The sequence below is a fragment of the Halichoerus grypus genome, chromosome 1 (genome assembly GCF_964656455.1).
Source record: "Halichoerus grypus chromosome 1, mHalGry1.hap1.1, whole genome shotgun sequence".
NCBI lineage: Eukaryota > Metazoa > Chordata > Mammalia > Carnivora > Phocidae > Halichoerus > Halichoerus grypus.
In genome coordinates this window covers 65785902-65808416 of record NC_135712.1, presented here as the reverse complement: position 1 = coordinate 65808416, position 22515 = coordinate 65785902, and the positions used below count along the sequence as shown (strand labels likewise).

Below are 22515 nucleotides of genomic sequence, written 5' to 3'. Positions count from 1 at the left end.
AAAAGGCTTCCTTTTTGCTCCAACTGCCCTCTCACCATAAAATGTGCTTGTTTGTGTAGACCGGTGGACACCTGTGGTACTCTGGTTTCCTGCAACATATTCAATTAGATATCTTACAAATTGTGTTTGATGATGTTGATCAATATTGTTCCAAAGGCAGCAACTAGGAAAATAAAGATGGACTGCAAGTGTGCAGCCCACCGAGCCATACGGGCAGTCTCCTGGCTGCTCTCCTGAACCCTGATCTGCCCAGGTTGTGAAGGAAAACCCTCTGCTCTCTTCCTTTCTCTCTATTTCTCATCTGCCTAAGAGCAGCCCCTGATTTTCATCTCCCTTGGTCAATAGCTCCCCTTTCTCTCTTTTTCTAGTAAGAGAAGAGACCCTGAGTGGATATCAGGAGCTTTCTTTCTCCAGATAGGAGGGAACTAGATTCAATAGGAGAACTTTTCCTTTTTTCCCGCTTCAGTGTTCAGTTGTTTCCAGTTACTCATCTTCACTGAATAAAATCATAGCTCACACTCTAGTTGTATTTTTAGAAAATAATATATACAAATGTGAAATATAAACCAAGAAAAAAGGATTAAGAAACATAGAGTTACTTTACCAACTAGTACCAAGTGGTGCATGATAATGAAAAGATGAGCATATTTCTACTCTGGGACTTGCTCTAATACCTCCTTGACTCTTCTCACAAGTGTCTTCTACTTCATCTATACCAGCTCTGGACCATGTTCAGAGAGAGACCCAGGCAACAAAAAGCATCCATATTGACTAGACTCTTCTTTTTTGTTGTTGAATTCTTTGTTCTCTGCTTCCACATAATACCTGTCCCCCTTTTCCCTTCTTTCTCACTTGCTTGAGGACTGCTGGGAAAATGGCACTGATTCAGGTGAGAGGGAAAGAAACATAAGATAAATAGCTCAATATGCCCTGCTTCTGCTACATCTGGAGAGAGCTGAAAGGATGTATTTTTTTGCACATGACTTAAGGACATAAAGCCACACCAAACAATCAGCTCCATCTGGCTCCCAACTTAAAATCACATCTGTCTAAAACTTATCTAGTAAATAAAGAAGAGCTACATAAAATCATAACCATTGTAGATCATTATGTAAAATTTTGTTGTACTAAAAAGCTTATCCTAAGTTACTGCCACTGGTATGACATTGTTTAGGGTGGTTCTCAACCCAGAATGATTTCACTCCCAGAGGATATTTGGCAATGTCTGGAGACACTTTTGGTTGTTACGGCAGTGGGAGTGCTACTGGTATCTATTGGATAGAGGCCAAAGATGCTGCTAAATATCCTATAACACACAGGACAGTCCCTTACAACAAAGAATTATTCAGTTCAAAATGTCAGTAGTTCTGTGAAACCCTGCTTAAGGGGATGACAGTTTCTATTATGTATTTTACTCTTGTTTTCATGAGTATTCACTGTTTGTCACCCAAGACCAATGTATCACCCATTTCTGACAGACTGGAGTCATGAACAACAATAGGTAGGAGCAATTACAAGGAACTACTATGTTCAGGAGTGTTCCTTCTCATGGTCCCCCACCAGGTACTCGAGTGGTGTCTGGGACCTGGTGGCTGGTGCCGCAGGAACTGCAGTGGGCCTTGTCTGGACTTTGCTGAACGTGTGATCTCTCCGGGCATGCATTCTTGCATGACGCTGAAGTTGGTGTTAGTGTCTTGTGGTCATCTCAGCTAGCTCAGGCTGGTGCCTATGCTATCCCTAATCCACACCTAGAATATAATTTTAAGAAGAAAAGAACCTTGACTCTTAGGTCATTTTTGACATGTTTAAAAGTAGGCTTGTGGCTTTTGGTGCTAGTTTTCTCCATTAATACAATGTCTCCTTTGGATTCTTCCTCATTTTACAAGGCTGTCCTTCTATATATTGCCAAGATTCTCCACAACAAACTCTGCGACCTCATTTCTGCCTCTCATTCTTTGGCCTGCGGTGCCCTTGAGGCTGCTGTGCTCAGCCAAGGTCTCCATTTTATAGGGCTGTGCTGTGCTTGGACTTCCTGGGCTTACAGGCGGTGGAGTGACTAAAAGAAGACCTGGACTTAACCATCAAGATAACCCCAGCTCCAGAACCATCAAACCATGTGCCCTTCACCCTGGGTGCCCTGTGACGCACCTCAGTACCCACTCCTGCATTACCTGCCCCCTATATTTGTAAATGCTTATCAACTAAAATGTTCTCCACAAAAGCACAGGCCTGTGCTCGTTATGGAATTTCACTGCTCTCTTGTTTCCTAAGACTTGGGCTCATTTTTCAAGTGGCCTCAAGTTATCTATTTTCTCCTCAGACGGATTTGTTTTAGGAAAAAAAAAAAGGGTGTGGGAAGGAAATAAGTTATCAGTATGGCCCTTATAGCAAGTGTACAAGCCATGGCTTGGGAAATTCTTAGACCTTGTGCAACTGCTCAGGTTTAGGGCAGTGCACGCTCCAATACACCTAGATAAGCACGTATGCAGTTTACAGAAGAAAGTCCTCAAAATCACACTCTGTCCTACTTTCAGTAACCCAGAGGGTGAATCCAAGAATGGTGGCATCTGAATCTTTAGCAGGTGTGTCTTCCTCGTGGTCTGGCTCTAAAGGTGGTGACTAAGCTCTCTCGGGCCGGCTCCTGGAGCTGACACATGCTGGTCAAAAGAACTGGGTCAGTCTTATGCTCTACAACATTGAAAGGACAGGCCTTCAGGTGTTCAGACATAGAGGCAACTTCATTAAACTCCCAGCTCTTGATTTTGGAGAAGAGGCTGCTGAACTGCCAGATCTGTTAGGAAACACGGAAGTTCAAAAGTGAACACTGGGGCAATACCCTCGGGTTGGCTTTATTTGAAGAGTATAATACCTTTCTGTTCTTCACGTTCTTAGCTTCCAGAGAGTGTTTAGCGGCTGCTGCAGACATTTGTTAGCTCCTTCGTCAGCATCCAATTCCTAGTTCACCCTTCCAATTGATAATCTTCTCAGCCAGCCATGTAATTGGGTGGGAATGCCTACCACACACCCACCCCCTCCCACCAGCCACAGGGATCCATTCTAGAAAGACACATGGTTCACATCAGGACAATTCGTGTCAATGAGACTCTACCCTAGGACTTTTGCTTGAGATATCAAGAAGCAGATTCTCTTTTTCCCTCTGCACTTGAACTGTGAAACTTCAGTCTTGGGTGCTGCTGGCAGCCCCCAGGGACCACCAAGGGAGAGCTGTTGTCTTAGAATGGAGTCACTAGAGAGGAAGTCGAGGTAAGAAATAGAAAGTAAAAAGGTCATTTGGGGGCATTTTTGAGCTGCTAGATCAAACTTTGCCTGAGCCATTGCCTTTGGGAGAAAGTTCCCTTTATTATTTATGCCATGTTAAGTTGGTTTTCTGTTGCTTAAAACTGAAAGTATCCTAACTAAGAAGAGTCACACTAGAATAGAAACCTCAGGAGAAATCTAAGTGTCTGGTACAAAAACCCCTTTTGGCCTTTCCACCTAGGATGTGGTGGCAAAGTCACTAGTTTTAAAATCTGGCTATGAGGGTAGGCATAACCTAATACCGTACTTTCAACTTGACACTTTACCTTCAGTTTCTTATCGTTGTTCTAATATAAGAAAAATGTTTCCGGAGATCTTAGGACTATTTCTGTTTTTACTTTAAAAAAGCCATTTTAATATAAGCATCCTTTAGCTCCAACTAAATTCTCTTTTTTCCTTTCTAAAGGAAAATTAGTTTGTCTCAAATGATATTCTGGAGTGGTCAGCAATCACTGAATTGGGAACAAACATGAGCCAAAAAATAATGGAATTTCTAATATGTAGATTATTTGCATCTGATTTTATGGAGGAAGATATTAGACGTTCTAGACCATACAGTTCCTAAGGGCAGGATCTCAGTCTTATTCATGTTTATCCCTAACATGTGGATGGGGGGCAGTCAGTGTTTAACACATGGGTGCAGGCCTGGATACATGAAGGAGAGTCTCATAATTGTTTTTTGAAGAAGACTGCTCAGGGAATAAATAATGGAAAACATTTAAGATGTTTTAGACACAATCAGTGAAAATATGTGTAAACAACTCTAACTCTCCAGTGCCAGTTTGCACACACCCACATTTTGGGAAGAAATTCAACAGTGAGATTATGGAATTATTGACCTAGATGGGTACTGTCAATTTGTGGTTCATACTACCACATATTTACCATGGGAAAGGATGCTAAGGTCATCTCATAAATGATGAATTAAGAGTTTCACTTTTGTATGGTATAAGCTAATAGAAGTTATGATGCAGTTCAGCAAGATTAGGAAAAAGGAGGGGCGCCTGAGTGGCTCAGTTGTTAAGCGTCTGCCTTCGGCTCAGGTCATGATCCCAGGGTCCTGGGATCGAGTCCCACATCGGGCTCCCTGCTCGGCGGGAAGCCTGCTTCTCCCTCTCCTGCTCCCCCTGCTTGTGTTCCTGCTCTTGCTATCTCTCTCTCTGTCAAATAAATAAATAAAATCTTAAAAAAAAAAAAAAAAATTAAAAAAAAAAAAAAAGATTAGGAAAAAGGAATAAAATTTTTCCAAAGGGAAAGATTCTTTGATTTATACCGCATAATTTTTTGAGAAAGTAAATAGATATTTGAACCAGGAGAGATCAGTGGACCGAATTATTTTAGAATTTCAAAATGTCTTTAACAAAGGCAAAAACTGTTTCGTTGTTTTTTATATTAGTTGATATGGGACTGAGGAGAATTTGTTGGCATACTGTATCAGACTGCAGGCAGGAAACAGATGGCACACTTAAACTGGGTAATTTGAAGAGAATTAAAAAAAAATAACGATATACAAATGTGTGGGCAGGGTGTAGGAAAGCCACAAGATATAATGCAGTACCCGGGCTAGTAACAATCTAGAGTGTTAATACCCTGGGCCTGAAAGGGAAGAAGAAAGGAGGTCATTGGAACCAAGAATGAGTAATTGTGTGGAGAGAGTGACCTGATACACTCACCTTCAGTGGAGGGACATGGTTAGTGCTAAGTGTCATGGAGGGGAGAATGAATGCAGGGAGGAAGCCAGAAGAATAGATTTGTCAGCTCACTCTTCCTCCCTCCAATTTCCCACTGACACACTCCCATGAGATTAGCCCAGCTGGAAGCTGGAGGGTAAGGTGGCTGATGGAGGCAGTCTGTAGAGATCAGCCTCCTGGGGGACTGATCACAGTGGACCGGGTTGAAGAATGAATCATGTGAGCAAACAGAAGATATCCAAGACACATACCCTGAGATACACAGGTACTACCATCTGTATTGTCATTTATATGTCAATAGGTCTGTCTTGCCTCCTAGAAGGAGCTCCTTGAGTTCAGGGATTATGTCGTCTTCCCAGGAACCTAGTACAGTGCCAGTGCCTAGTACAGTGCTTGGCACATAGAAAGCTCTTACTAAATAGTTGTTGAAGGAATGAATGAATTAGGGTTTACTTGCCTCTCTGTGGACTCTCCAGGAGGTGCCTCCGTGAGAATACCTCTTCTTCTTCCACTGCAGGAGGACCATCCCTCTCTCTTGTAACAAAGTAGCACAGATATTTCTCATCAGCACAGACACCTGGGAAAGCTGGGACAGGCTGATGCTGTCCAAGAACCCAGCAATGTACTGCAAAACCTCCAGTGGCAGGCTGGTTAGACAATTCTGGCTTTTCCCTCCATGGCCTGAGAGATGGTTCTTCTTTGTCTCACTCAGCTCTGAAGCAACCTCTGGCTTGATGGCGAAGGTCTTGAGTTCCTGACTATAGATCACTTTTGCCTTTTGCCCTGGGGGACGGAAATGGTTTTGAATAAATGTACATCCCAAGTAGGCGAGAGGGCATCGATGCTGGAACCAGCCATTGAGACATGACTGAATGTCTGTGTGGACATTCTTGAAATGTAGGGGGAATTCATCCCTCCTGAAGAATTTGTTGCAAGTGAAAGTGAAGGCAGAGCTGCTCTTGTTGTGTCTCCTAGTCACACATTCACTGTGGAGTTCCACATGGAGCCCCCCTGGGTTGGCAGTGGTTAGGAGGTCAGCCAGCACTGTACCAGAGGAAAATTGTTCTGGCTCAAAATTGTATGTCTGTGTAGCAAAATCCATGAACAGCCCATCAATGCTCCTGGATTCAGAGATGACATGACCTTTAAGTTCTCTTTCTAAAGCACACAAGAGCGTGGTCTTGATGAGATCTGATTTGGGTAGGTCCTCCACTGTAATCCCTAAATCCGAAGTGTCTACTGCCTTGTGTTCACTTGGTTTACAACTCAACATGGCATCTCCGACACGAGCCCGCTTCCCACAGTAGCTCACAGGAACTTTGAAGGTATAAACTGTCTTCACTTCCTGAGCCTCAAGGTTGCCATAAACAAAGTCTCTCTCCTTAGGTGTGCAAGCGGGCATCTGACCAAAGTGAATAAGCATCCTCCCGTTGTGCACCAGATACATATTATAGTCTTTTGCATCCACAGCTGTTTTCAGTCTTTCCAGAACACCATCCTGCCAAGGGGCGAGCCCTGTCGTTTCCAGGGCTGCATGAAAGTCCTGCTGCTTCTGGTTTTCCTGCAGTTCTTTCTCTTTGAGAGCATCCTCTCCTACCATGTTATTGTCGCTAGAAATCTGTTCTTTCCCTGGGCTGTTTCCACTCTTGCTCTCACAGCCTACTGATGAGCTTGTTAAAGCAGAGGCTGCATGCTCTTTGCTGAATATGTTTTCCCACTTGTCAAACTTGGCTAGGTCCATCCCTTTTTTGGTTTTGGCTAACACCTCTCGTTCTTCTTGACTCAGTTCTGCCATCTCTCCATTAGTTGCTGATAGAGATCCATGTGGTACCAAACTGGCTTCTGCCCCACCCACTGCTCCTCCCATTTCCTCCCAGCTGGCTTCACCATTCACAGTAGGTTCCTCCTCAGTGGGCTCTCTAGTTTCTGGGAAAAGTTCTACCATTTTCAAAGATCTGAAAAGGACCTTCTGGTCCTGGAGGGCCAGAGCTGTATCCAAACACTCCTCACTGGGGGTCTCTTTCATGATGTTCTCGTGAAGGGTTGTTTCAGAGTCCACATTTGGCCAGCGATTCCACTCCATGGAGCAGCAGACCACACTGGCAGGGCACACTTGCAAGTGCTTGGCCAGCTTGTGGCGGGACATGGAAAGGGGGCAGCCATATTCGGAGTTGAGGCACGGAACCTCCTCTAGAGGGCAGAGGAGCTCATGCTCTGCCTCTTTGCACATGTGGAAGGTGGCACCACAGGATAGGTGGCAGTTTATCACCAGACAGGAGACATCAGGCTCCACAGGAATGTGGCAGTGACGGTTAAAGCATTTCTCACAATGCCTGTGCTGCCCAGGTAGAGGCCTGCGTGCCCTGCCCTAGAGACATCAATGGCAAGGAGAAAGAGAAAACAAATGGGGAAGAGAAGTTCTATGCATGTCTGTGACTGTGTTTTAATTGACTTATTTCCTGTTTATACATGCTTATTATGGGAACCTTGGACAATCTAGAAAATCATAGAGAAGGAAGCAAAATCATCATAATCCCACAACCCATGAGTAACAACTACCAACACTCTTTTCTTCATTTTCCAATAGTTTATTCTATGTATATAGTAGATGTGTTTAGAATAGAAAAAGAAAAAAGCTGACTGTAATGGACTACACTGTTGATAATCGTTTTGAGTTGTGGATTATGGGTGATTTATATGACCCCGTTAATACTATGAATACAGTTCTGCATCCTGCTTTGTAACTCTCTATTATAAAATGAGACCATACTGTTTTATTAATGATTCTTTGCGAACTGTCTTCTTAATGGTGGTGAACATTCCAGAGTGAGTGTGCTGTCATTCATTTAACCAGCTATCTCCCCAGTGCTGGGAAGACAGGGGCCGTGTCTAGTTTTGTTCACATCTGTGTCCCAGCACCTGGACCATCATAGGTACTCAATTTGCTGAAGGAAGGAATTATCAGCCATTTAGTATATTGCTGGATGTTTGGGTTTTTCATTTTTAAAGTTTAACTAAAAATCTCTGCTCACAAATCTTTCTCAGCTCTCTGCTTTTCCCCTACTCCATGTCAATTTCTTCTAGGTTCTGCTCTAACATCGCTGGTTTGGCCTAAAGTCAATAAATATCATCAAACCATTAGGGCAAATCTGCCAGCTGTTGGGTACGGTTAAATGAAGCCAGCCAGATCTGGACCCCTGAAAGACGAAGATCCAATAAGCACCTGGTACTTACCATAGCTTCCTAATTTCTTCTTGCTTTGTAAATCTAGGAGAAAACATGAAAATATAAATGATTAGTAAGAAAAGTATTTTGGTTATGTATATGAACAGGAGTCAAAGAGACTTTGCATACTCTTATTTAAATCCTTTCACCACCCTGGAGATAAATGTCATTGCCCATTTTATAGTCCAGGAAATGGAAGCTGGAGAAGTTAAATAACTTGTCCAAGGTGATAGAGCTGCTAAGTGATGGAATCATGGGCAATATTGGCCCACACTCTTCTCACTGACCCACACTGTCCTCTGATGGGCATCTTACCAGCCATGGGATGTATATCTTCTGCTTCCTGTAACTTTTCTTCATTGTCTACCAACCATTATCCTGACATTCCACCCATCCATACATCCCATCACTGCCACATGCTCTTCCTGCCCAAGTTAACCTTCTAGCTTTCTCTCCCACTAGAGCTTCATGCCCACAACCTGATATCCAGGTTGGTCTGGGGCAGTGTACAAGTGTCTGTGATATATCTACCAACTGTCCTTCACCATGGTGAATTCAGCTGTGCCATGGCTACAGCGGGGTCAGACCTCAAGGGCCCAGAGTCTGGCTGAGTGGGGACTCTAGCAAGCAGAAGAGAAGATGCCCTGCCTTCAGGAGAATCTAGCTCCTTGGCTCTGGTCAATTGGTCCCATGTGGGAATTTGTTGTCAGATCATCTGATTTTTCCAGAGAAACTGGGGATACAGATTTTTGTGAGTGGTGGGATGGTGTAGTGATTAGGAGGCAGACTATACAAAATTTAACCCAGCACCAAGAGTCAGTAGTTGTGAAACTTTGAAAAAGTTACTTAATGTCCTTGTTCATAATTTTCCTCATCTGTAAAGGGAGAATAATAATAGTACCTATCTCATAGTGCTGTTGTGGGGAGTAAATGATTTAAATACCTGAAACTCTTAGAATGGTACTTGTCTCATAGACTTGATGTATGCATGTTTGCTATTGTAAAATAAGTGTTTTATATTTAATTGTGTTGCAAAATTTTTGTTACATAATGTATCAAGGTAAAAATCCTTGGAATTTTGAAGTTGGCAACTAATTTAATTTTTCTAAAAAACCCCTCTACTTGGGCCAAGGAAAAACATGTATGCAAGTTACACAGGATCTGTAGCTTGCCAGTTTGCTGCACCTGGTCTAGAGAATTTGTAGCATAATGTCGGCACGGTGTTAGTCTGGGATGGAGTGGGGTGGGGTGGGTAGGTGGGGTGGAGTTAGCACCCAAAAGTCAGAAAATGCAAGTATTTTGTAATTTTATTTTATTTTACTTTAGGATTTGTTAGTTCATTCTGGGTGAATTTTCCTTCAACTTTTTAAAAAATTTCAAATACATAAGAAAGGTGAAAGAACGTATACAATGAACACCCATGTACTCTACCTAGATCCAAAAGTTAACATTTTGCCACTTTTGCTTTCTCTCTCTCCCTCTCTCCACATACACACACACACACACACACACACACACACAAACACACACACAATTTTTGCCAAACCACTTGAAAATAAGTTGCTGTTATCATGACACCTCATCCCTAAGTACTTCAGCATGTATTTCCTGAGACTAAGTACATTTTCCTTTTAACTGCGATAACATTATCTCACCTAAGAAAACTAAAAAATATTTTCTAATATTACGTAATCTGCTGTTTGTGTTCAAATTTATTCAATTGTCCCAAAAATGCCAAAAAATATCTTCTATACTTTTTTTTTAATTTTTAAACTTTTGAGCCAGGATCCCTTTAAGGTCGATTTATTACGTTTGGGTGGTTAAGTTTTTTTAAACTTTTTCAATTTGGAAAAGTCCCCTCAACTTTTTTTTTTTTCAGAAGAGACAGCCTTAAGTCTCAAGGAAATTATATTCTGATTTGTTCATATATTCGTTTGTTCATCCATTCCTTCAGGAAACATTTGTTGATTACCTGCAGTGTGCCAGTAAGGGAGCAAAAGCCTCACCTGGCCTGCTTGTTTAAGTAGTTCTTAAACACCTTTGCTCAGTAGAATCAGCTGTGATGCTTGTTAAATCTATAAATCTGCACTATAAAAATGGCAGCCACCAGCCACATGTGGCTACTTAAATTTAATCAAAATGGAATAAAATTAATAATTCAGTGCTTCAGTCATACTAGCTACATTTCAAGTTTCAGGTGCCACATATGATTAGTAGCTACTCTATTGGACAACACAGCATGGAGCATTTCCATCTGCATCGAAAGTTCTATTGGACAGCACTGCCATGCTGGCTGTGCCTCTGACTTAAGTGAGGGGTGTGTCTGGAATTCACATCCTTAACACCTTACCCATCTGATTCTTACGCACTGGGACTACTGAGTGTGAAAGAGGATTGTGGCAGAGAGTTCTATATCCGTAAAAGCCTGAATCAGGAGGCAGGTGAGAAGTTGCAAGTGAGAACATCAAGCAGATTCAGGGCCCAGGAGAAGATAAATGCAGGTGTTAAAGCCAGAGAGGGAATTGAGCAGAGCAAAGGGCTGTGAGGGCAGGACTGAGATGGAGCAGAATAGGATCGGGCAAGAGGACATCTTTTGGATGCAAGAGTCCAGCTACTGGACCTTCTAACATACAACTAAGCATTCAGTTAGGCTCCTGCTATATTCTAGATTGATCACTCCTGGGCACGGGGGGTGGGGAGGGGAGTCCACTGAAGACCTACTGTGAAAATTCATAAATGAGAGGCTAACGCATCTGGAATTATTTGGTGCTCAATAAGGGACCATTTAACACTGTGACTGGGGTGTTAACCAGCAGTGGAGGGATGGCATGGAAGGACTTAGAGCAAGAAACTACTTCGTGGACAGTGTGATGAAGCTACAGGGGTAGGACTGATGGTAGTGGAATTAGGCAAGATGAGACAGAGGGCAGGCATCACAAGGAAATCACAGCATTTTTGTTTCTGGCTGGAGATGGAGAAAAAAGAGTCAAATTTGATACTAAGATTTTGAACTAGGAATAGAGAATATTGCATGTAATTCTGAGAAAAACAGAAGTCTGAAGAGGGAATTGTTTTTTTTTGGGAAAGATGAGCCCCACAAGTTTAATACAAGTTGCTTAAGGTGATGACAGACCATGTGGATGGTAAGATGAGGATAGAATGGAAAGATGCAGATTTGAGAATTATTCACTTAAAAGTGAGAGAGGAAGCCATAACTGGGGAAAGAAGAACACAGGATAGGCATCTGAGCCATGAAGTACATAGCTGAGTATGACCACTTTCGAGACAGTAGGGAGAAGTAAAGCTGGAGGAGAGACCAGAGAGGGAAGAGTTAGAACCATGTGGCCTGATGTAAGGGAAAGTGTGAGCAATAGCCTGGAATGCTGCCTCAAGATGAAGAACAATGCTAACAATGCCACTGCTCATGGCAGGTCCCCAAAGAGCTCTTGCCAGAGCAAATGTGGCATTTCAGTTGTGCAATGGGACCCTTGCCATTCAAAATGTGGTATTTGCTTAGAGGGGAGAGGGAAGCCATTAAACACACATTCCAATATGAACAGGGCCTGTGCCCTGGCTGGGAGAGTGTGCTCATCTGCTTTCTATGCATAAAAGACACTCATGAATAAAGATGGAGTCTGGATGATTCAGAGTCCCCTACTGGTTTTTAGGTGGGAAAGAAGAGGCAGATCCCAAATGGAATATAGCTACAAGAAAGAAGCTACCAGCAGCAGGAATGTTCAACTTCTTATTTGCCAGCCTGGCTCTGTCACAAAGTTGAGCCTAGTTTCTGGGAAGGGAAAAGCAGGTCTAGCTAGTTCTGTGTGCTCTGTAAGTGTGTAGTGAAAACTCTGCCCCAGCTGCAGGGATATGTCTGGCTGGAGGGACAGCGGTGATGAACTCTAAGCCTAATCATTTCTTAACCTTCAGCATTATAAAGAATGGTTCTTGTGAACAGTGCTATTGAAGCTGGAAACATTTGTGGTGGAGCCCTGTTGCTCTCCATGTCTTTGACGTTATTTGAAAATATCCCTTTAAGAGAAAAGAAAAACAATGCACACAGGCAGCAAAGATGCTGTTTCTTTCGTTTGTTTTGTTTTGTTTTGTTTTTAATTATGCTATTTAAAGATCTTCTGCCAGGCTCTGGAAATACACCAAATAAGTGACTTTGAGAGAGGACCTGTGCTGAGCAGAAAGACACAGTAAGTGGAGACCACTCTTTGGAGAAATTTGACAGTGGAGGGGAGGATAAAGATAAACATAACCTAAGGGCACAAAAAACCCATATCTGAAGCTTTTGTTGTATATGTAGGGGAAACTGTTCCCACTGAGATAAAGGACGATCTAAAATTCTTGATTGTCTAGTTATTGCTGGGTAAGCAATGTGACCATTGCCCTGGTTTGCCTGAGACTCTTGGTTTTAGTTCTGAAAGTTCCAGATCCCAGGAAACCTCTTATTCCCACACAAACTTAGATACTTGATTGATCATCTTAGGTTGTAGCCAGTTGGTCTTGCCCCAAGATGATCAAATTATATATATCATTGGTTATCTTGTGACATAAGATGCCTTGTTCTCCTAATCTCCATTCTAGTGCAGTGTCTGGGTCCCTATCCTCCACAGTGTTTGTCTGACTTCCCTAGATTGAGTGATTTTTCTACATTTTGGATGTCAGGGAGAAAGAGTAGTAAGATTTTAGTGCCTACCATGTTCTTTACATAACATCTCACTTAATCCTCACAATGGCCATGAGACGTGGGTTTTACCCTTTCCGTTGGAACACAAAGATGCCTACACCCCAAAGTGGAACACAAAGACGCCTAAGTTTATCTGGTTTCAAACTCTGTACCCTTTGCTATATCATACTGCATCCCTCAGAGACCCGCAAAGACATGTAGTCTATCCCCATGATTTGGGAAGAAAGCAAGCCCATGACTAGAGCCCATCAGGCAGAGCCTCTCTTCCTCCAATTGGGCACAGAAAGGTATATACACCTATAATCTTTCCGGATTGTAGATGATCTGGATGATCTTCATACATAGGAAGTTCATAGAAAGCACCTTCATCCCCATGATTTTTTTGTTGTTGTTGTTCTCCTCTGGGCCACATCCCATACATGCCCCATCTGAATAGAGGAAATACGAAAAGTACCCAGGTCCCATGGCTTCGCATTGGAGGTAGTACACATATGAAAGTAAAGTTTTTAGGGTTAAAATCTCTAATATAATACAGATTCTGAGATTTAAACTGAAAAACCTACTAAATTAAAGCACATACATTATAGAAACTCTTCACTGTGGAAAAAGTTGACAAAATTCTATGCCTGAAACAACATATTTTTATCCAGGTGCCATTTCCTCCTTTAGTTTCTATGCCCCTATGTTCACCTTTAAATTCTTACTTCCTGTCTGAAAAGGCAATACATTCCCTCCTCTTAAAAATGAACTTCAATAAAGTCTATGGTCAAAACACTCTCTGAAACACTCTCCCCAAAATATGTTTTAAAGTTCCCCTGGATAGAGGAGATAGCAGTCAAAATAATAAAATTTAAACTTAAATAGTTTTAAAAATCTACACAGAACTAGATTTTACTGGTTGTACTGGATGCAGTTTGAGTGGAATATGAGTAGATGGAAGGACCAGGTACATGAGTTTAAGGGATGGATGCTTCTTTACAGAAATAGGGGATACTTTAGAACCTAGCAAGAGAGAAACATCTGATACAGGTTGTGGTGCTGTGTGGACCACTCAGAAAGGAGTAAAGTAAGTGAAAGAAAGGTGAGTCAGCTAGAATAATGGCCCTTAAAGTGTGATACCCTGACCCACAGTGTCAGCATTACCTAGAAACGGGTTAGAAATATAAATTATTGGACCCTACCAAATCAGACCTACTGAATCAGAACAACTACATCCAACTGATGCTGTTGTAAACTCAAGATGCCTGCACCCCTGAGAACCACTGAGCTAGAAGCTGGTTGATTTTGTGCTCCCAATCACAAAGGAACTAGCATAAGGCCCTACACAGGAAGGGTCTTCCTTCCTACAAGTTAGGTAGGAAGGCCAGTTAGGTAGGAAGGCCTTGGGGAAAGACCCAAAAGGGCATTGGGCACTTCTGTCCATTTCTTTCCATCTCCACCACCACTGCCTGGGTCCCAGCACCATCATTGCTTATCCAGTCTGGAGCAAAAGACTATAATCAGCCTCACCCCTCCCGTCTGGTGCTCTGTACTATATTCACCAGCAGAAAGAGTGATTTCAACAACTTTTTTAAAAAAAATTTTAGTTAACATACAGTGCAATATTGGTTTCTGGAGTAGAATTCAGTGATTCATCATTTACATGTAACATCCAGTGCTCATCACAACAAGTGCCCTCTTTAATCCCCATCACCCATTTAGCCCATCCCCCACCCACCTCCCTCCATCAACCCTTGGTTTGTTCTCTATCATTAAGAGATTGAGGCATCTTTATTTCCTTGGTGCAGGTTTGTCGTTTTTATTATTTACCTATATACATTATTCTGTTCATTAAGGAAAAAAAGAAGGTGTCAGTTGAAATTGGCTTCTCTCTTGCAATGGGTTGCAGAGTCAGTTCCCCTTAAGGGAGGTTGTTGGGATGGTGTGCTCAGGGATGAAGGCCATCAATGAAGCAGAAATTATCTGGCCAGGAAAGTGTGTTCAGGCAGGAAAAGAGCTCTGACTGGAATATCAAGGGAGAACAAAAATGTTCCCCAAGGAATGTACAAAATAGTTTCTGAGAGACTGAGTACAGCTAACAGGCTCCAAGCACTGTTTATTCAATAGGATTGAAATGAATGAAATTGAATAGAACCCTAAAGAAAGCAGCATTTTGAAAGAGCTGTGAGAGCAGTTTGAAACAAATTTAGGAGGAAAGTGTAATGATGTCAAATGTATGCTAATTTGGGGCTTTTTTTTCTTTTTAGAGAGAGAGTGCACATGCATGTGAATATGGTTGGGTGGGCAGAGGGAGAGAGAGAATACCAAGCAGGCTCCACGCTCACTCAGCACAAGCCTGACCCTGATGTGGGGCTCAAGCCCACGGCCCTGAGATCATGACCTGAGTAGAAATCAAGAGTCGGCAGCTTAACCAACCGAGCCACCTGGGTGCCTCCCTGGGGCTTTTTTTTTTTTTTTAAGGAAGAACGAGAAATGTTTTCAATGTTATTAGGTGAATGTAGCCTTAACTGAATGGAAAAGACTTCTTCGGGCTTGAGCTATAATAGACACTCAGCTGCCAGAATTGTTTTCAGGAGGTTGTAGTACTTGTTCTAAATCCTTACAGTCATAAATCAGAAATCTGGATCAGGCACAGAACCATAAATCCTCTGCTCTGCAGCTCCTGAATCTTCAATGTGTATAGGAATCACCTGGGCAATCTTCTTAAAACGCAGATTCTGATCTGGTAAGACTGGGGTGGGGCCTGAGGGTCTTTCCATATATAACATGCTCCAGACAGTGCTGATGGTCCGGGGACCTCCCTTGGAAAGGAAAGTGTCTAGTTTAACCTCTTCATTTCCTGCAAGAGAAACTAAGGCCCAGAGAAGTAAAGCGTCTTGCCCTTGCTTCTCACCTTGATGTAATAGTGAGACTTCCTTGGAAACCACATGCCACACAGAGCTACCTGTGAAGCGGTGGTGGCCGAGGGCACGTGGGCAGCCTGGATGGCACCGAGGGCAAAACAGGACAGAGTCTGGAAGAATGAAGAAGAGGTGGAGCCTGAGTGTCACCGGCCAACAAGGTCACGAGAAGGCCTATAGCAGGTATATTTAAATCCCTGACACAAGCAAAAGAGAATGGGATTAACAGATAATGGCTTTAACATTCGTTACTATAATTTTAAAATTAGTAGGCAAACAGGGTTGATGTCAGGGAGATATTTTTAGGCAAGGGGCCCTTTCAGCCCCCCTCACATGATGTCAGCAACTAACTATTTTGCCTCCTCATGTGGCTGGCCCTGGTGATAATTATTTATTCCTGAGCTTTAACTTCAGTGGAAGTGACAAGGTCAAAAGTTAAAGATCAGAGATATTCTTTAACTCTTAATCTGTTACCCAGCCGATTAATTAGTTACTTTAATTATATATTGTTAAATTGTTCCCCTGTTATGGAGATATTTAATTCTAAGGAAAGAAGATGTATAAAGTGAAATACTAAAATAATCTCTTTGCCTGGAGATTTTAACACAACCGTTTAGCTGGCTGACAATAATTCCCACATCTGGGTCCATAATCCGGGGCTTCTGGGCTATGATTCCAGCATTTTCATTATACCCTAGTTAGTTCTCCTATCTGGTGCTTCTGATATTAGTATCAGTATTTTAAATTACTGCTTTGTATTGGCCACAAAAGTGCTAATTAGCCAGATTATCTAGGGGTAGCTGTAAGTCAGCCTGTCTGCTTAGCTATCCTAAATCAACATGCCCCAGTCTCACTAGGACAGCATCCCAGCATATACCTTGAAGACCTTGTGCCACGGAAACCCTGACAAAATGACGTGAGGCAATGATACACAATGCACTGTGCCTAGCAAACCAGCATAAGTGTAACCTAGACATCAACAGCGCAGTTACGGGATACGTCTGGAGGTTACAGAGCAGGAAGGAAGGAATCCAGGTGTTAGGGTATCTGAGTAGCTCTCCTTTTACTTGGCATTGGTGGCTTTAGCCTGTAGACCGCAAAGTTCAGGGTGTACAGAATCCCTTTTGCTGCATAGGCCACTTCCTAGGATGTCCTTAGCTGACCTATGAACACTAAAGCGAGGCCCAGAGAGAAACAAAAAAATAAACACTTTCCCCTTATCCCTGACAATTTATTTGTGCATGCAACACTACACAGTTATTTCAAAAACTAGAAATAACCTACATTTTAAAGCTTTCCATACCTCAAGTATCATTAATCATTTTCCTTTTGTCCCTCTGGACGTGCAAGCTTCAAGTTTGTAACAATTTTTTGGTTTGCATGCAAAAGCCTGTATAAGTTTTTCAACTTGCAAAATATTTGCACTTCTATTCCATGGGTGCATTTTGGATTCAAGAGATTTGGGGAGGAGAGAACCACATTTAGGGAATATTGTTAGAGAAAAACAGGTCTTAGGCTCTACAGGCAGAGTTTGAATAGCACACGCAGTGAATAAAACTGTGCTCCGTTAACCAGTGGCGTGACACAGGGGATGGAATTTAAGGTACATAAAATGGTCAACGTACGCAAGAATGACTTGCAGTTAACACAGCCAATGTTGATCGGTGAAAAGATCACAGCATTTGGACTTTAAAAAGTAGAAATCCTGGGTTCTAGCCCTTCCATCTATTTCCTCACCACCTCCTCCACCCTCCCCTAAGCCCCCACCACCACTGGGTAACTGCAGAGATCCCACATAACCTCTTTTGTTGGTTGTAAAGGAGAGAATGTAAGCTGCCCGAAAGCAGGGGATTTCTTCCTGCTCCAAGATTTTAGATTTAAAACAAGAGTTTACATATGGCTGGGTCTCATTCTCAGAGCCAACCGCTTTCTCCACCACAGGTAACTAATTTGCTTAATCATCTTCTTGCTCAGAGCAAAAAGGTGACGTGCAGCTCAGCCTCTGTCTCCACGTTCACCACTCCAAATGTCTCCTTGGCTCACCTGCTCACGTTTGAAAAGCTTACCTTAATGGCACGGCTGAGTCAGCATGTGCTGCACCTGTGTCCCTTGACTGAGCAAGCCGATTGCAGGAAGCAGCTGGGGGTGCCTCAGTCCGCTGCAGCAGAGGACAGAGTTCTGTTGAGGAGGCAGCGGAAGCAGAGAAAACTTCAACAGAAATAGTTCAAGTGTTTCGAAGTTAAAAATAAAACTATATCACAAGGGGCAATGTGACCAGGCTCAGCTTACGATTTTTTTCTTTCCCCCGTATTTATCAACACTTGGGTCTCCACTGGAGTAGCATTTAGCCGGGGAAGCCGGAAGGGAAGTGAGCTTTTACATCAATAGGGTTTCTTTCCCTTGAGGAAGGGAGAAAATCCATTTAGGAAGGATCATTTTCAAGGCCAGAGTGGCCTCTCAGACTCCTGTGCGTGCAGTCAGCAGATCCAGCTGTGCTCACTGTGGCTGGTGGAGCCTTCAGGCCAGGAGGCTGCTCTAATTATAACCATGCTTTTCACCTAAACCCATCACTGGCTGAAGCAGCAACTTGTGCAAGCGACATGCGGTCCTGTTTCTGTTTCTCCTATTTCTTGTCATGACAAGTAAGTGGCTGTCCTCTCCTGGCCCTCTGCTTCCCCCCGTTGCAGGGAAAGGGAGGGTTTGTAAACCAGAAATCAGGCGCAGAGTGAGTCCAGTGTGAGAGAATTAGAGGCAGTCAGCTTTCACTTAGTCCAACTGCCTTTTTTTTACAGATGAGGAGCCATAGGGTTTAGAGAAGTAAATTGTCCATTCAAGGTCACACAGCTGGCTAGTGGAGGAGCCAGGGGAAAGACTTGGGTCTTTTTTCTTTTTCTTTTTTCCTTCTTCTTAGAGAGAGGAAAAGAGGGAGAGAGAGAATCCCAAGCAGACACCCCGCTGAGCGCGGAGCCAACACCAGGCTCAGTCTCAGGACCCTGACATCATGACCTGTGCGGAAACCAACAGTCCGATGCTTAACCGACTGCACCACCCAGGCACCCTGCCTCGGTTCTTTTAACTCCGAGTCTGGTGCTCTTCTTTACCTCCTCTTCAAAGAAACTCTTTCAGCTATCTTTTGAGGAAAGAAAATATATAATCCTGGCTTTGCTAATCTATGTATGTGACCGAGTTAACTTACCCACTCTCTACCTCAGTTTTCTCAGTTGTGAAAGGGGATGATAATACTTGGTGTGACTATGTGTTAATAAGCTAACACGTGAACGCTTTAATATATGTAAACCACATGAATGATGTCAGCACATACCAAGTGTTCACCAATGCTGTTATTTGAATATATGGACTGAAAACGTACTGAATTCTGGTGCAGTTAACAGACACTGAATTCCCCTTTTCCCTGGATTCGTCCATGCATATATGTCTATGTAGGTAAACTTGTTTGGGGTGAACAACTAGCAGTAGAAAATTATAAAAATTTTACATGTTGATCTTGTATCCTGACACTTTGCTGAACTTGTTTATTAGTTCTAATAGTTTTCTTATGGATTCCTTAGGATTTTCTATATACAGAATCATGCCATCTGTGAATAGAGGTATTTTTACTTCTTCCTTTCTAATTCAGATGCCTTTTATTTCCTTTTCTTGCGGGACTGCACTACCTAGAACTTTCAGCACCATACTGAACAAGAATGGGGAGAGTAGCCATCCCGAATTTGTTCCCTGTTTTTGATCTTCGGGGAGAAGCCTTCAGTCTTTTGCCATTAAGTGTGCTGTTACCCTTGGATTTTCTGTAGATGGCCTTTATCAAGTTGAAGAAGTTGGAAAGTTTGTCCTAGTTTGTTGAGTGCCTTTTTCATGAAAGGGTGAGGAATTTTGTCAAATGTTTTTCTGTGCCTGTTAAGTGATCCTGTGGTTTTGCCGTTTATTCTATTAATATAGCATATTACTTTAACTGATTTTTGTATGTTGAATCAACTTTGCATTTCTAGATCAACCCCACTTGGTCTGGCATATAATCCTTTTTATGTGTTCCTGGATTTGGTATTCTAGTATTTTGTGGAGGATTTTTACATCTTTATTCATAAAGGATATTACTCTATAATTTTTTTTTATGATGTCTTCCTTCAGCTTTGGTATCAGGGTAATGTAGTCTCATAGCATGAGTTAGGAAGTGTTCTCTTCTGGTTTTCTTTGGAAAGTTTGTGAAAGATTGCTGTTAATTCTTTAAATGGTAGAATTTAGCAGTGAGGCTATCTAGCCCCGGACTTTTCTTTGTGGGAAGTTTTAGATTATTAATCTCTTTACATGTTAAAGCTCTGTTTACAATATTTCTATTTCTTCTTGAGTCAAATTTGATATTTTGTGTCTTCCTAGGAATTTGTCCATTTCATCTAAGTTATCTAATTTGTTATACAAATTATAAAAATTACACAATTATTCATAATATTTCTTTACAGTGCTTTTTATTTCTGTAAGGTTGGTAGTTATATTTCATCTTTAATTTATGATTCTAGTAATTTGAATGATTCTAGTAATTTGAGTCATCTTTTTTTTGGTCAGTCTAGCTAAAGGTTTATCATTTTGTTGATCTTTTCAAAGAACTAGCTTTTTTTTCCTTTCAATTATTTATACATTTTTTATTTTAGTATAGTTGACACACAATGTTACATTAATTTCAGGTGTACAACATAGTGTTTAACATCTGTGTATGTTATGCTATGTATGCTCGAGTGTAGCTACCAGGTCTCACTCTCCTATGCTATTACGGTGGTATTGACCATATTCCCTCTGCTGTGCCTTTTATTCCCATTACTTAGTCATTCCGTAACTGGAAGCTTGTATCTCCACTCTCCTTCACCCATTTTTGCCCGTGCCCCTCCTCCCTCCCCTCTGGCAATCATCAGTTTGTTCTCTGTATTTATAGGTCTTATTTGTTTTTTGTTTGTTCCTTTGTTTTGTTTTTTATATTCCACATACAAGTGAAATCTTACGGTATTTGTCTTTTGCAACAGCATGGATGGGCCTAAAGGGTATTATGGTAAATGAAACATCAGATTGAGAAAGAACTAGCTTCTGATTTCATTGATTTGCTGTATTGTTTTTCTATTCTCTATTTTTTTTATTTCTGCTCGAGTCTTTATTTCCTTCCTTCTGCTTGCCTTGGGCTTAGTTTGCTTTTTCTTGTTTCTTGCTTAGCTGCTTTTTCTTATTTCTAAAGGGATAAATTTATTGGTTTGAGGGCAAATCTATGGAGACTGTAAAAGGTTCAGTGGTTGCTAGGGTTTAGAGGAGAGGGAGGGATAAATAGGTAGAACACAGAGAATTTTTAGGGCAGTGAAATTATCCTATATGATACTATAATGATGGATACATGTCATTATACATTTGCCAGAATCCATATAATGTACAACACCAAGAGTAAGCCCTAATGTAAGCTATGGACTTTTGGTGATGATGTGTCAATATAGGTTCATCAACTGTAACAAACGTACCCCTCTTGACAGTGGAGGAGGCTATGTATTTGTGGGTGCAGGGAGTATATGGGAGATCTCTGTACCTTCTGCTCAATTTTGCTGTGAACCTAAAACTGCTCTAAAAAATAAAGACCATTTAAAAAAATCAAAAGTAAAAAAAAAAAAGACACAAAAAAAGTCACAACCTGAAGGCCAATGTTTCTCTCTTAGGTCTGCAGTCTTGCCCTGCAAAATCCCTCTGCGATGACCCAGAATGTGATAGGTAACAGAGATGTGCAAACCTGCTATGCTACCGTCTCTGTTAGTTTTCCCGAGTAAATATAAATCCAGTTATTATTATTGCTCTATAACGTGTACTACCAGGTTATTCACATAATTTCTTCCATGATTTATTAATTACTTAGAAATGTACTCTTTAATTTCTAAATGGAGACAGAAGTTGAAGTTTCTTCTAATTAAATTGCCTTATGATTTAAAAAATGCTGCTTATATGGTATTAATTTGACTTTGTTAAGCTATGCTCTGTGGTCTAGTACATGATCATTATGTGCTTGAAAATAATGTGTATTCTCTGCCAGTTGGACGAAGAAATCTACTTCTCTTAAGTTAAGCTTCTTAACTGTGTAGTTAAAAACCTTCTCTATGCATATGGAATTTTCATCTGTTTGACTTATCAATGGTTGAGTGTTGTATTAAAGTGTTCCATTATGATTATATGTTGGTTAAGTTTCCCCAAGAATTTTGTTAACTTTTCTTCATATGTCTTGGGAATATGTTGTTAAATATATATAAATTCACAATTATATTTTTCAGGTTAATTGTTCCTCTTGTCCTTGTCTAATATACTTTTACTTCTAACAGTGTTTTGCCTTAAAGTTTAACCTGGTAGATATTAATATAATTATGCCAGCTTCCTTCCTATTTAAAAAACAAAAGGTTATTGATTTGAGATTCCAGTTTTTAAAACCTAGCCTTTTGCAATTATAAATTTCTAAGTACTGATTTAGTTTTGTCTCATAAGTTTTTGTATGTTGTGTTTTTGTTTTCGTTCATCTCTGAGTATTTCCTAATTGTCCTTGTGATTTTGTCTTTACCTATTGGTTATTTAGGAGTGTGCTTTTTAATATCCATGTATTTGGTAATTTTGTGAATTTCTTCTCTTTTCTTCTGCTATTGATTTTTATTTTCATTCCATTGCA

At 41.4% G+C, this 22515-nt stretch overlaps 1 protein-coding gene across 1 annotated transcript; it reads right to left on the bottom strand.

Annotated features, from left to right (window-relative positions):
* Positions 1-275: 275 nt before the first annotated feature.
* FBXO40 (F-box protein 40) lies at positions 276-18445 on the bottom strand. Its single transcript, XM_078066523.1, has 6 exons — positions 18117-18445; positions 17894-18005; positions 15821-15940; positions 8244-8276; positions 5467-7377; positions 276-2791 (listed from the first exon to the last, which is right to left on the bottom strand). The coding sequence occupies exons 4-6, from the start codon at positions 8244-8246 to the stop codon at positions 2576-2578; spliced, it is 2130 nt and encodes a 709-aa protein (XP_077922649.1). The 5' UTR covers positions 8247-8276; positions 15821-15940; positions 17894-18005; positions 18117-18445; the 3' UTR covers positions 276-2575.
* Positions 18446-22515: the final 4070 nt, after the last annotated feature.